The sequence below is a fragment of the Berghia stephanieae genome, chromosome 5 (assembly GCF_034508935.2).
Source record: "Berghia stephanieae isolate SIO BIC M18660-M18661 chromosome 5, UCSD_Bste_1.3, whole genome shotgun sequence".
NCBI lineage: Eukaryota > Metazoa > Mollusca > Gastropoda > Nudibranchia > Aeolidiidae > Berghia > Berghia stephanieae.
This window is the reverse complement of record NC_088364.1, coordinates 5,739,820-5,755,727: the sequence shown is the minus strand read 5'-3', so window position 1 is coordinate 5,755,727 and position 15,908 is coordinate 5,739,820. Positions and strand designations below refer to the sequence as shown.

The 15,908-nt window shown below is 36.4% G+C and overlaps 1 protein-coding gene across 3 annotated transcripts in view; it reads right to left on the bottom strand.

Annotated features, from left to right (window-relative positions):
• Positions 1-3,825: 3,825 nt before the first annotated feature.
• LOC144972290 (calcium uptake protein 1, mitochondrial-like) overlaps positions 3,826-15,908 on the bottom strand; it is a 37,083-nt gene continuing 25,000 nt past the window's right edge. Inside the window, exons 7-13 of one of the 3 annotated variants that reach the window (XM_078913379.1) lie at positions 11,213-11,324; positions 10,490-10,572; positions 10,114-10,308; positions 9,533-9,670; positions 8,454-8,562; positions 7,855-7,944; positions 3,826-7,201 (exon numbers count right to left, since the gene is read on the bottom strand). In XM_078913379.1, coding sequence (XP_078769505.1) covers positions 7,053-7,201; positions 7,855-7,944; positions 8,454-8,562; positions 9,533-9,670; positions 10,114-10,308; positions 10,490-10,572; positions 11,213-11,324 — 876 coding nt within the window. In that variant the 3' untranslated portion in view covers positions 3,826-7,052. The remainder of the gene's footprint in view (positions 7,202-7,854; positions 7,945-8,453; positions 8,563-9,532; positions 9,671-10,113; positions 10,309-10,489; positions 10,573-11,212; positions 11,325-15,908) is intronic. The other 2 variants (XM_078913380.1, XM_078913378.1) reach the window with 2 other exon arrangements.

Sequence of the window (15,908 nt, the reverse complement as noted above, 5' to 3'; positions counted from 1 at the left end):
GCGACAATGTAAAATTTGAGATGGAGAAATTAAAGTTATTCAATACTGCTCATGTACATTGAACACGGACGTCAGGCAAAGCACCTACGTACATCACATCAATGTGCGCCAATCGTTCACGGATATTCTTAACCACTTAAAATTCTTACTGGTAACTTTTTTAACCAATGGAAATACTTGTTTATTTGTGATTTTTTTTGTAGTTATGAGTGATAAGAACATCGACTTAAGCGACATCGACTTATACGGAGTTTGGTTTTTTTTTACTAATGTTATATAGGAAGAAGGGGGAGGGACCAAGAAAAAAAATCGACTTAGGCAACGTCGACGTATCCAGAGTGCATTGTAATCTTTGAATCTTATTTAGATGGCAGAAAGCAACAGGTTATGATTTTAGATAAACTTTCTCGTCAACATACATTGTCTTTTGGTGTTCCTCAAGGCTCTGTTTTGGGTCCAATTCTTTTTGTTTTGTGTATACTTCTCCATTATCTAATGTCATCACTGGTCATGGGCTGCGCTATCATCTCTATGCAGATGATACGCAACTTTATGCTACTGATAAAACTAAAAATCTCGAAAATATTGTGAAACGTGTGGAAGAATGTGTGACGGATGTGAAAGAGTGGATGGATGCAAACAAGTTGAAAATGAATGAGTCAAAAACAGAAGTGATGATTGTGGGAAATGGAGGGCAGTTGAAGGTGAATGATGGTCTTGAGGTGTTGATTGGGGGTGAAAAGATCAAAGTTTCAAAGACTGAAAAATTTGGGTGTCTATTTTGATTCAGAAATGAGAATGTCAGCTCACATTTCTGCTCTGTAAATCTTTATACTTTCAATTGAAGAAAATCAGTTCGATCCGTCAGTATATTGCAATTGGAACATGTAAAACATTGGTTGTTTCCCTCATTTTTTCGAAACTAGATTATTGTCACTCGCTGCTTGTCAACTTGCCTCAGGCTTCTATTAAACAATTACAACTGCTGCAAACCAGTGCAGCAAGATTAGTTTTTGGCAAAAAAAAATTTGATCATGCAACCCCTTTGTTGACATCTCTCCATTGGTTGCCCATTGAAAAGCGCACATATTACAAAGCAGCGTGTCTTGTTTTATAAGTGTTTGGCTGGTATAGGACCGGCATATCTCACAGATCACGTGGTCATGTGTAAATTTGAAAATTACACTTTAAGATCATGTAATGACCAAACGAAAATTTCGGAAAAAAGATCAAGAACAAAATTTGGGGATAGATCGTTTGCTTGTTTCGGCCCCAAGATTTGGAATGAACTGCCACGTGGTCTGAGGGAGTGCAAGTCTATACCTACTTTTAAAAAGAATCTCAAGACACATTTTTACTGTATTTGTTTTTCTTGACTCTATATGAATCCTTGATTTGGCTATGAATTGTTATTGTTGTTATTATTTTTTTCACTTAAAATTGATATTTATATTGTAAAGTGCCCAGAGCTTGTGTTTTACACGAGAATGAGCGCTTTATAAATGTGTATTATTATTATTATTATTATTAATCTTATTCACAAAGACAGAAAGCAACCTGAAAAAGGAAAACAGAAGACATAGCCTAACTGCCCACAACATGGAGGTCAAAAGACCCCACCAGGGAGGCAGTTCTATTTAAGTGTGTTTTATTGGGGGTTTATTGTGAGCGATGGGGGGTGGGGGAAGTAGTATTTCCATAAACATTAACAAAGGAGAGAAAAACCAATGAGAATGAGAGCCATTCAAAGATATTAAAAAATTATGTTTTATTTAAAATGTAAATTGAAGGCAGAATTAAATATTAAGGAATAAGTTGTACTGTTTGAATTAGAAAAATATTAACAAATATTACAATACGTTAATATTAGGACAATAAAATAAACTGAAAATATTTTTGACCCACCGAATGGAAGCAGTTTATGTAGGGAAGAAATTGGGTCTGGAAATTGAATTCATTGCCACGAATATGGAACTTGAGAATAATTTCTATAGTTGAGAATGATTACAATTTCTTCCACTGTTCATATTTCCTGTCATTTCAATTCTAAATTCACTTTTCCAGGTCCCATTCATCCTGACATAATACTGTTTTGAGACGATGGACCACATTAATGTGGATCCTTGCAATTTAGATGATGGATCACATTAATTTGGATCCTTGCAATTTAGGATGGACCACATTAATTTGGATCCTTGCAATTTAGATGATGGACCACATTAATTTGGATCCTTGCAATTTAGATGATGGACCACATTAATTTGGATCCTTGCAATTTAGACGATGGACCACATTAATTTGGATCCTTGCAATTTAGACGATGGACCTCATTAATTTGGATCCTTGCAATTTAGACGATGGGCCACATTGATTTGGATCCTTGCAATTTAGATGATGGGCCACATTAATTTGGATCCTTGCAATTTAGATGATGGACCACATTAATTTGGATCCTTGCAAAGTTACATTGGAAATTCATACATGATTAGTTTGATGTGTTGTTAGTCATTGTGTATTTTATCACAGCAAGTAAATAGGTTATATAAACTTGAACAAGTACATATTTATATCATGGAAACAACAATAATAATTATTTGATAAGGAAGTAATGGATATGAATAGAAAACAGTGTAGCACGATTATCTCGGACACGCCAACATTTTTAGTCTCCTCCACATTATTGTTGATTTTATTTACTATTGTAAGAGCCATCTGGACACTTTAATGACATAAAATAGATATTATTTTATATATTTTGCAGGGGGTCCAGATAGCTCAGTTGGTAGAGCACTTGCTTCACAATGATTCACAATCAAAGGGAACGAGATAGATCCCGGATTCAGTCAAGATTTTTTCTGACCAACAGTGATTGGGTAGCTGGGTCTGTTAGATCTGGTACTTTCCAATAGACTAGCATCATATCCAAAGGGTAGCAAGCAATTGCTATTGTCTGTTTCACATTGCTATACAAACTGGGATAAACTCCGGCTACTCCATGGGTCTCATGGCTCTGAAGGACTACTATTTTTTATTGTAACTGTAAATAACTAGCTATTTAGGGATAAAAATGAAGAAGTATGGAAAAGAACACAGCAGAAACCAGTGGGAGAGGATATAGGAAGAAGACGATGGAGGTGGATTGGACACACGCTTAGAAAGAATGACTCAACTATAACAAAGAAAGTATTGGACTGGAACCCTCAGGGCAGAAGATCAAGGGGAAGGCCACGAGGAACATGGAGAAGAATTAAAGAAGCGGATATACAGAGAAGTGGTAAGACCTGGAATGAGATAAAAAAGTTGGCTCAGGATAGAGAAGGATGGAAACTGTTTGTCTGTGGCCTATACCCTGACCCAGGGTGAAAAAGGCATTGATGATGATGATGATAATTTTAACACATACAATCCTTCATAACTATGTAATGTGTAGATACTTTTTTCTCCTGACACGATAGTGTGTGAAACTTTTCTCTTACAATAATACATGAAATCAACAAAGGTATGACCTAATCAGCCAATTAAAATATTTCTTTCGCAGTCTATTTTGTAAAATCAAATAAGCATATATACGTAAAATGGTTTTCAAAACGGATTCATTCTGGATGTCAGTCATTGATAAATACAGAAATATTGAATTGGACATTATGGATTTGTCAGAGACTCGTGATTTTGAGATTTTCAGGCTACGGCTACACTGTAAAGAAATGAAAGATCTTTCAAATATATATTAATAAAATTCTACCACAGATACAAGGTGAGAGGGGGAAAAAATAGTTTAAAAGCCATTTTAGTATGAGCATTATTTCATTTTAATTTTAGTTTTAATGAAAGATTTCCTATTCACAAAGTTTGAGAAGTAACGTGGCACTTGCAACACTATTCGGTCATATCAGAGTTGGGAATAAGAACAAAGTAAGCAAGCAGGTCATGTCAGAACCTAGGAAAAAAAGATTGTGGTAAAATACCCAAGAAAAAAGAGTTTTATACCTTTTGTAAGAGTCTTGAATCACAGCCTAATAAAAAATTAAAACTTTATGACTTAATGCTCAGCTGCTAGAGACTGGGGACTGTACAAAGTATTAAACAAACATGAATAGAATTACAACTATATAATTGAACAAAATTCTTCACGTGGAAAGTTTCAGGCTCAAATTCCTTCCTCAGCCGACAATAAAAACAAAACAGTAATACTACAACCATTTAAATTGTTTTTGTTGTTGGCTGAAGAATGGTTTTGAGCCCGAAACATTCCATGTAAAGTGGGTTTTTATTTTTTGTTCTTTTTGTTTTTTTTTTAGCTTTCATATTCATTGTTGTTCCAATTCCTTTCAAAGTCTCAAATAGAAGCCTTTGGCATGTGACAGGAGGAGAAGACACCCAGAAGGCTCAACACAAACAACTACATCCAATATGGGGAGGAATCCCTTACAATGACGATTATGATTCAAACAATTGCGACAGGTCCAGAAATTATAAGCTGTACTGAAGTTTATATTAATAATTAAGCAGTTAAATATTTGTGGGATGAAAATATGCAAAAGACCATAATAATAAAATGTTGACGATCAATGGTAAATGTTCATTAAAATGGACAGAATAAATCAAATTAATGACACTAAACACTATCATATTCAACCACATTCATTCTTCTGTACTATCTATACTGTTTTACTAGCTCTCTGCGCTACACCATTTTAAAATCTCAGGCAGCCAAAAAAAAACCCCAACCCAAAAAGACATTTGTGACACGATATTTTAAAGTAACTGCAGCAATCTTGTTGTAATGATAAGATTAAGGAAATACCAGGATTCTGGAAGAAAAGGAATAAAAAGAAATAATATTGAACAAGAATTAATATACCACTTGAAAAAGAACCAAAAATCAAACAAAGAATATTTCGGGATAAAAACCCTTCTTCATTCAATGGAAACTATAAAAAAAGGGTAATAGTAATAGTTGTACAATGTAGAATCCAGACTGATGGGAAAAGAGGTCTTCTCATCTTTATGGATTCCAGGTATCACAGTTTTTATTCAATAAGTTCTTGGCTGATGAAGGGATTAGAGTTCAAAATATTCCTTTGTCAAGTAATTTGTTCTTTTTTGAAGCTGTTATATTCATTTTTGCTCATTGCTCAGAGATCTAGAAGGTTCTACAGATCAGAGCACCGGAAAAATAATTATTGACAAAATGAATTAATGGCCTCATATTTTCGGCCATTTTTACACCAAATCACTACTTTAAAGGAGACTAGTTCTGATTTTGGGACAGTTCTACAGATCCAGTTGCATTTGTGTTCCTGCAAAATTGGAATAAAATTTTGAATCTTGTTTGCCACATCACTTTAACCACCATCCCCTTCCTTAAAACGAGACCCCCCCCCCCCCCTAATATACTATTTGTGTCTGGCAAGTCCGCTTATCTCATTGGTGAGATGTTGGTGAGGACAAATCTAATTATGAACTATGGCACACTCCAAAACTATGATAAACCTTTATAAAGAGAGAGAGAGAGAAGAGAGAAAGAGAGAGAGAGAAGAGAGAGAGAGAGAGAGTATTCGAAATGTTATAAAAGTTTGATGTTTTGGCGAATTCCACAGTTACAGATATATATTACAATCCTTTGCTTTTAGATTTTGATAAAATGAGAGATTCATACATGCAAAGGATTGAAAGTAGGAAAATCATAACACATTAAGCCAATAAGCAAGGCAGTATTGCAGTTTTTCAGAAGGCTGAGTGATTAAGACACAAAGCCTTTCATGAACACAAAAAGTTCAACTTTCGGCAGCCTGTTTTTTTTTTCCACCTTGAGCAAAAAAGCTTAGCAGCCACTGCTCACTTTGTATGAATAGACTGTATATTATATATGACGTCCCAATGGGATGACGAAAAATCATTTCAATTTCATTTATTTATCTGTAATGTCAAGAAAGAGCCGAAAGAAAATTCCCACAACAGGACTCAAGATAAGGCATCATGACCAGATCTGCATGCAATTCGTCAAAAAAAAAAAAGTTTTGGAGTGTCCAAGTCCACTTCAGAAAAACCTACACTTCAACACAAATGTTCACTCGTGTCCCATCTTACAGTTTACAATCAACACTTGTACATTCTTCTAAATACTGTATATCGAGGATGTCCGACTGTAACTGTATAAGAGTTGATTTGAGAACATTTTAAAAATAACAGAGTGTCCTTGGCTGTGTTTTAATCAAATGACGGAATTGTGGTTAGTCTGTTGGTCACAAGGGTAGGGGAGAGATTGGGCTTTAATAAATATATACCACACATGATGCTTGCACAGTTAGAGTCGAATGTCCTTGATATCTTTTTCTCTATTCATCAAACTAAATTTAACTACAGACCACATCATGTTCACCAAGCGAGCAGTAACAGAACTGTGTCTGCTCTCTTATTTGAAAAAGATGTGACCTGAGCCAGGTTAGATTAAAATCAAAACCTCTCTAATGGAGGGTTAGGACTCCAATAAATCTCATAATATATATTACATACACATATATATATATATATATATATATGTGACCCACTGTGTCAATCTGGTATCATGCCAGGATGAAAAAACTGAGGTTAAAACCCCCCAAAAGACTTGAGCTTTTATATAGTGCAATATCCACTAAACATGCTCAAAGCGCTTAACAAAGGGTCCCTGACCAACAACAACAGATAACATGTAGTACGAGACATGATGCCTGTTAGATGATATGACATTTTTTTCCGAGCGACAACTCTGTTGATGGCTAGGTACTCATTTTACACCTGAGTGTGGTGAGAGAATGTGAGTAAAGAGCCCTTTCCAATGACTGAACAATTCGCCTAGCGAGGCTTGAAAGAAGTCTTTGAAAAAATATCCACCAATCTTTATGAAAACAACTAATTCAACTAAAGTTTGTTTTATTTATACTTTTAAAGTACATTTTCCATCATTTGGTCCACCCTGACATATTACCAGTTTGAGACATGAGGTCACATGTGACACTTTTCTCTATTCTAGATACTGGAAATCCAGCCTGTTAAAAGTTCTAAATGTGTTATTCGTGTGAGGAATGGACGTTGGTGGCACATTTGGCGATGGCTGAGAAGAGCTTGACAAATCCGGTGTCCTTGGGTTTCTCCAGGCCTCTCATCACCTGCCTCTTCATAACCGACACAAACTCCTTGTTGCTAAGCTCTCCATCATCTGGAGGAGAAAAAGAAGAATACGAGTCATGATTCATGTTGACCTTCCACAGACAACAAATGAAAAATTTGCATTAAAAAAAAAAAAATCTAAATTTAGCCAAATTTGTTTGCCAAAAAAGAATCGTTTGCCAAAAAAATAATTGGAAATATTGATTTTATTTATAGCAAGTCTGCTGATTGGGACCTCTGTAGCTCAAATGGTAGACCACTTGACATTCACTTCCATAGAAAGCAGTATGAGTAGGGACCAACAAACATCTACAATTGTCAACATTGTGTTATAAATATTGACAATTTTACAGTGTATGACCATAACTTCCCCATACATTCAAAGTCTACTATTCTAGAAAATTCACAAAGTCGACCAAACCCTTTAGTCAGGTCATACCCGAGTCAAATGGGATAATATCTTTGAAAGGCCAGAATATCGGGCCTGATTTTGAAATCTTCGTCCCTCATCAAGCCATTGACTATGCTCAATATTGCTTTACTGTTGTTACAAGATAAGATACCCAAAATGTTTAGTCATCAACGCTACAAAAATAGGCAGTCTGGACCCATAAGCATCAAAACATGGTATGTTATTAAAATGTCATGCAACAAATGCGACCCCCTTCCCCCCCCCCCCCCCCCCCCCGACGAAAATCTTACTGTTTTCATCAAAAAGGGTGAAGACCACATCGATGACATGGTCTGACAAGTCCACCATTGCGACTGTCTTTGCCACGTGCTTGAAGGTCTCTGGGGAAATAGGAAAAAAAAAAAAAAAAAAAACACTAATCAAAATAACATTTCGATCCAAATCAGAAAAGGATAAAAATTACAGAAAAACAACAACAAAAAAAAACAAACAAAAACGAACCCATAATAAACTGCCCTTATGGGTGGAATTGTTTAATGCCACCACCTAGACATTACGTGAAGGAATATAGATCATCAATCAGACCTCTGATATCAACAGGAATCAGCCATATCAGAGTGAGTGAATTGGGGGTAAAAAAATCTTGACAAATGAAGAAGAAAACCACTCTAAGCTTTCCACAGTGTCTATAAACAGAATTTAACCAAAAGACATCATCTGACGATCAAAGTAAGCCGATGATGATAATAATAATAATAATAATAATAATACTAGAAATAATAATAACGATACTATTCATTTGAAGGGCAAAATAGATGAGTATTTTACCTAAACCCATAGCATCAATACAAAATCAAATCCCCTAAGCCTAAGGGTGTAAAATCCTAACCTTGGTCAATGGAGACTCCGGCCAAGTGATAGAAGCTGAGGGCCGTGTCCACATCGTTGATGCTCTTCAGGAATCGCCAGAATGACAACGAGTCTTCAAACTCGATTCCCTGTCAGACAGAAAAGAATTTGCCTTAGTTGCTGGATTCACGTTGTATTGTAAAATCATTTCAATTTGTGACAGGAACATTTCAATTTGTTACAGGAAATGAGAAATCTTCCACAGGCAAAATAAAAACAAAATACAAAACGATATTGTAATATAACTGAAAGAAATCTGAATTTCAAGATAGAATTCTGAACCAATCTAAATGCAAGATTCAAGAATTACCAATGATTGTTTGTTTTTTTGTTTTTAAGGGTTTTACGGCGCTTGCAACACATTTAGGTTATATCAGCGCCAGTAAAAAGGAAGAAAATGGGATAGTAAAAAGTTCTAGAATTACAATTAAAGTACACAAGAAAAAGTAAGACATAGGGGAACTGGGGACAAATAGGGATCAGATGTAGATTCCAAGAGCACACCACCAATGTACATAGTTTGAGATCACCTCTAAGTCTCATCCAGACATAAGCACAAAATCCAACCAAGAGGAATACACTCAAATGCTAACATTATACATTGAAAATAACAAATATAATAATACATAACAGAGAGATGACCCACAAGGAAAAAAACATCATCTCCCAACACAATAACTATGCATTTGACTGTTTCCGTCCCAGCTAGGACCCCGGCCAGGGCCAGGACAAAACCAAGTAATCTCATTCCAAGACAAAGACAGAAAGCATGTTGGAAAACAGTTATAAGGGGATAGAAGACACAGTATGTACCCCCCTGCCCACTATGGGAGGTAGGAACCCCACCCAGTTACCAATGATTAAAACTTCCAAATGCCTTATGCAGAATAATTCAAATTAAAAAAAAAAAAAAAGAATTGTTACAGAGAATTTTTTACTTATAATTTAGTTTACAAAATCTAAATCTCAGAATCTGGTCTTTGGAAAACCTGTAAATACCAATCTTGTTCACAATGATGAAGTGTCTGTTCATCAAAGACCCAGACAATGTAGACCAACCTTAGGATGTTCCTTGAACTTCCTTCTGACCCTCTTCAACATGCGTCCCTTTTTGTTTTCAGGCAGGCCAGCATATGTCAGCAAGCCATTGGCAAAGTCTCGTTCCGAAAGGCGGCCGTTCACAGCAAAACGGTTAAACTGAAAGACACAAGAAATTACTATCATCATTATCTACAACCAACAACTAAATTAATAATCAAGATTAATTCAGTACTGAATACTTAAGTGATTTAGAGTCATTCAAAGATTGATCTTTTAATGACGAAACCAACTTTTTATTTCAAAAATCTTAACTGGTCAGTTTTAAGGACACTGGATATTATAAAAATGTTTTGGCAAAGTAAGACAGATGTCATTTTTGACTATACTCTTTCATTTGATGATAAATCATTTTTTATGATTGAAAGGTTTAACATGAAACACTGACACAGCAGATTTGATAAACGAGAAACTGACTGTTTCATCTCCCTCCCCCCCCCCCCCCCCCCTCTTTTTTTTCCCTCTTCTTTTCAAGCTTTAAATTAAATATTCTTTGTTTCAATTTCTTATTATTCAGACAGAAATATCAATCACCAACAAACCTCAATACGGACAATTTCTTTCTGTAGGTTCCGTTGAAATTCCAAGAATTCTGACACGGTGAGTTTCTTAGATCTGTCTTTGCCAAAGAAGTAGGAGGAAAGGGCAGAGCTCATTCCATGGTCCACACTTCCTGTGTTGGCATGGTTACGGTGACGCATTCCAACAGAGCTCTGATTTCTCACAGTCTCTTGAACCTGAAAACAAAATTGTATTAACTTATTATATTTTGTTAAAGTGACACGAAGCTGCTAGAAGCTGTGGACTGTAAAAAGTAATAAACAAAAATGAATATAACACCTTCAAAAAATAACAAAATCTGAAACAGGGAACATTTCAGGCTCAAAACCCTTCTTCAGCAACCATGGTTACACTAACCTTGACAAATTCATCAAAATCGACATTTCCATCTCCGTTGAGGTCAAACATTCGGAAAGCAATTTCAAAATTTCTGGGTGGAGCTGAGGAAGAAATAACCAAACAACAAATAATGAACGTCTTTGGATCAAAACCTTCTTCAACAAACTAGAAAAAATAAAAGCAACATGGTATTTATCATCTATTTACAGACGTGGCCGAGTAAATAAGGCACTACCATGGAGATCCAGGTTTGAGCCAAGCTGTTGGCATCTCATTTTATTTTCCTTGGGCAAGAAACTCAGCCTAATGTTCACTTTGAAGCTCTGCACAATTGCTGATGCCTGGATTATCTCCATATGTTCTCAAGACAAACCTCTAAAAAAAATTTCCCTTGAGGAAGAATAAAAAGACTAAAATGTAGGGTGGCCAAGTGAATAAAAACTTGTCTGCATAATGTGGGTTCAATTCTTTGCAGTGCTGGCTGCACTGTGAGATTGTTACGACATTCTTTTCTTAAAATAGAGTCTACAAACAAATCATTCCAAGAGAGTCCAAGAGATGCCCCTGTAAAGCTCACTGAGTACTTCCTCATGATATGGAAGAGCAGTCAACAAATATAATATATTATTAAGATGAAGATGATTTCTGGCATTGTTTCATATACGTAAACACTTTTTCAGATCTTTATCTTACACTTGAGTCTGCTCCCTAATTTCTCAAAGAAATAGTTGAGGAACTTACTAGAAAGGATGGTCATCAAGAAGATGTAGTCTGAGAATGAAATTAGACCCGACTGGCCTAGCTTGGTGAAGATGCTGTCCTCTGACACGTGACCTATCAAATCCTTCTGATGCTGTGTTGTAGGAAAAGGGAAAAAACCAAACAAATACAGCGTGTTATCAAATGAGTCATTGGTAATGATAAAAGCCTTGCAAACCCTGTGTTTTTCTTGGGAGAATGTACGGAGGATAATTCAAATCAATGTACGCTTGACTAAACTGAATATAATTCCGTACATTGATCTTATTTTATATAAATACAGAGGTGAAGGCTATTGATACAATTACTATTGTGTGACTCCCCCACCCTCTCCCACTCCCCAATCTGAAAATTACGTTGGGATAAACAAGATGCAAAAAGTTGAATTCTAGTTTGTTTTTGTTTTGTTTTTTTTAAAGAAAAAAAATGGGGAGTAAATCAAAATTGTAGTACTTTAAAGGTTATGAAAATGTATTCAGCCTCAAATTAAAAGATAACAAAACAAAACAACTTATCAATTCAAGTTTTTATAACGTAGACTTAAAATTCAATGTCAGCATCAGTTTTACTGTAATATGTAACCCCCTCCATGAATCTGGTTTTATATTGGAATGAAATGGGGCGTCAAATGCGGGAAATTTCAGGGTTTTATTTATTTATTTATTTTTTATATTTAACTTATAAGTAAAGGGTAATATTGAATTTTAAGCATCGGGGGTCATCCAGTCATATCACCATTTTGATATGATTGGTCACCAGATTGAGAAGGTGGGGCACATTTGTGATCATGTGACATACAATGTCAAAGTAAACTAACGATTTATAATACTTTAAAAATATTAATATACATTAATATATATATATATATATATATATATATATATATATATATATATATATATATATATATATATATATATATATATATATATATATATATATATATATATATTATATATGTTTAATCAAAAATGAGCCTAAAAATTCTATTTTAAAAATTTTCTTCATAAAAAGTGAAAATAAATTTTCAAATTACTGATAACAGTAGCACATAACACTGCAGTGGTGTGATAAGCTGCCAGCAAGTACAGAGAATACATTCATTTGGTGTGTTTTTTTAATGGCTTTTTTTTTTTTTTTTTGGTTTTCTCCATAAATACCCCCCCCTTTACTTGACAACACCAATTATGCCATTCCAAATCTACGACAATCCGATAGAAAGTAGACATGACGAAACTATTAAGAAAAGATGACAAATAAACATCCATCTGAAAACTAAAACTTGTGCTTAACGAGGATGCTATACAGATTAACATTTAAAAAATGAATATTGGCTACGTCTAAAAAAAAAAAAAAAATCATCTTAGAAAAAAACAAAAACAAAAAGAAACATAAAAAGTTAAGAATAAAAACAAAATCTTCAATACAGTGTACGTTAGAACAAGGCAAGCTGAAGTAAGAATCAATTCCTATTATATATTATCTTAGAAAAGTGAGTGGAGCAGGCACTTATGTTGGTAACAACAAGATATGAAGTGAGTAGAAAAGTGCCAGAAGACAATAGAGAATAAAATAATTTTTCGCGGCGGTGGTGGGGTTTGAACCTGCGACCTTATTGGTACGACAACTCCGCCTGGCAGGTGAGAGCGTGGCTCTACCGTGTGAGCTATCCACGAACACAAAAATATTCGTTTCAAACCCAAAGTCATTTCTAGATCCCTCTCTCACCCACTTCTTGAGATCGCCGATTCGTTCACCACCATCGCGAAGTAATTTTGACCAGCAGTTAAGTTTAATAGCCAATATTATCAGCACAAACATATAACATAGAAACGATTGAGACATTGAGTATGCTCCGGTGTATGGGGTGAATTTTTAATTCAGAAAAGTGAGTGGAGCAGGCACTTATGTTGGTAACAACAAGATATGAAGTGAGTAGAAAAGTGCCAGAAGACAATAGAGAATAAAATAATTTTTTCGCGGCGGTGGTGGGGTTTGAACCTGCGACCTTATTGGTACGACAACTCCGCCTGGCAGGTGAGAGCGTGGCTCTACCGTGTGAGCTATCCACGAACACAAAAATATTCGTTTCAAACCCAAAGTCATTTCTAGATCCCTCTCTCCACCCACTTCTTGAGATCGCCGATTCGTTCACCACCATCGCGAAGTAATTTTGACCAGCAGTTAAGTTTAATAGCCAATATTCTCAGCACAAACATATAACATAGAAACGATTGAGACATTGAGTATGCTCCGGTGTATGGGGTGAATTTTTAATTCAGAAAAGTGAGTGGAGCAGGCACTTATGTTGGTAACAACAAGATATGAAGTGAGTAGAAAAGTGCCAGAAGACAATAGAGAATAAAATAATTTTTCGCGGCGGTGGTGGGGTTTGAACCTGCGACCTTATTGGTACGACAACTCCGCCTGGCAGGTGAGAGCGTGGCTCTACCGTGTGCGCTATCCACGAACACAAAAATATTCGTTTCAAACCCAAAGTCATTTCTAGATCCCTCTCTCACCCACTTCTTGAGATCGCCGATTCGTTCACCACCATCGCGAAGTAATTTTGACCAGCAGTTAAGTTTAATAGCCAATATTCTCAGCACAAACATATAACATAGAAACGATTGAGACATTGAGTATGCTCCGGTGTATGGGGTGAATTTTTAATTCAGAAAAGTGAGTGGAGCAGGCACTTATGTTGGTAACAACAAGATATGAAGTGAGTAGAAAAGTGCCAGAAGACAATAGAGAATAAAATAATTTTTCGCGGCGGTGGTGGGTTTGAACCTGCGACCTTATTGGTACGACAACTCCGCCTGGCAGGTGAGAGCGTGGCTCTACCGTGTGAGCTATCCACGAACACAAAAATATTCGTTTCAAACCCAAAGTCATTTCTAGATCCCTCTCTCACCCACTTCTTGAGATCGCCGATTCGTTCACCACCATCGCGAAGTAATTTTGACCAGCAGTTAAGTTTAATAGCCAATATTCTCAGCACAAACATATAACATAGAAACGATTGAGACATTGAGTATGCTCCGGTGTATGGGGTGAATTTTTAATTCAGAAAAGTGAGTGGAGCAGGCACTTATGTTGGTAACAACAAGATATGAAGTGAGTAGAAAAGTGCCAGAAGACAATAGAGAATAAAATAATTTTTCGCGGCGGTGGGGGTTTGAACCTGCGACCTTATTGGTACGACAACTCCGCCTGGCAGGTGAGAGCGTGGCTCTACCGTGTGCGCTATCCACGAACACAAAAATATTCGTTTCAAACCCAAAGTCATTTCTAGATCCCTCTCTCACCCACTTCTTGAGATCGCCGATTCGTTCACCACCATCGCGAAGTAATTTTGACCAGCAGTTAAGTTTAATAGCCAAATTCTCAGCACAAACATATAACATAGAAACGATTGAGACATTGAGTATGCTCCGGTGTATGGGGTGAATTTTTAATTCAGAAAAGTGAGTGGAGCAGGCACTTATGTTGGTAACAACAAGATATGAAGTGAGTAGAAAAGTGCCAGAAGACAATAGAGAATAAAATAATTTTTCGCGAATCGGTGAACGAATCGGCGATCTCAAGAAGTGGGTGAGAGAGGGATCTAGAAATGACTTTGGGTTTGAAACGAATATTTTTGTGTTCGTGGATAGCTCACACGGTAGAGCCACGCTCTCACCTGCCAGGCGGAGTTGTCGTACCAATAAGGTCGCAGGTTCAAACCCCACCACCGCCGCGAAAAATTATTTTATTCTCTATTGTCTTCTGGCACTTTTCTACTCACTTCATATCTTGTTGTTACCAACATAAGTGCCTGCTCCACTCACTTTTCTGAATTAAAAATTCACCCCATACACCGGAGCATACTCAATGTCTCAATCGTTTCTATGTTATATGTTTGTGCTGATAATATTGGCTATTAAACTTAACTGCTGGTCAAAATTACTTCGCGATGGTGGTGAACGAATCGGCGATCTCAAGAAGTGGGTGAGAGAGGGATCTAGAAATGACTTTGGGTTTGAAACGAATATTTTTGTGTTCGTGGATAGCTCACACGGTAGAGCCACGCTCTCACCTGCCAGGCGGAGTTGTCGTACCAATAAGGTCGCAGGTTCAAACCCCACCACCGCCGCGAAAAATTATTTTATTCTCTATTGTCTTCTGGCACTTTTCTACTCACTTCATATCTTGTTGTTACCAACATAAGTGCCTGCTCCACTCACTTTTCTGAATTAAAAATTCACCCCATACACCGGAGCATACTCAATGTCTCAATCGTTTCTATGTTATATGTTTGTGCTGAGAATATTGGCTATTAAACTTAACTGCTGGTCAAAATTACTTCGCGATGGTGGTGAACGAATCGGCGATCTCAAGAAGTGGGTGAGAGAGGGATCTAGAAATGACTTTGGGTTTGAAACGAATATTTTTGTGTTCGTGGATAGCTCACACGGTAGAGCCACGCTCTCACCTGCCAGGCGGAGTTGTCGTACCAATAAGGTCGCAGGTTCAAACCCCACCACCGCCGCGAAAAATTATTTTATTCTCTATTGTCTTCTGGCACTTTTCTACTCACTTCATATCTTGTTGTTACCAACATAAGTGCCTGCTCCACTCACTTTTCTGAATTAAAAATTCACCCCATACACCGGAGCATACTCAATGTCTCAAT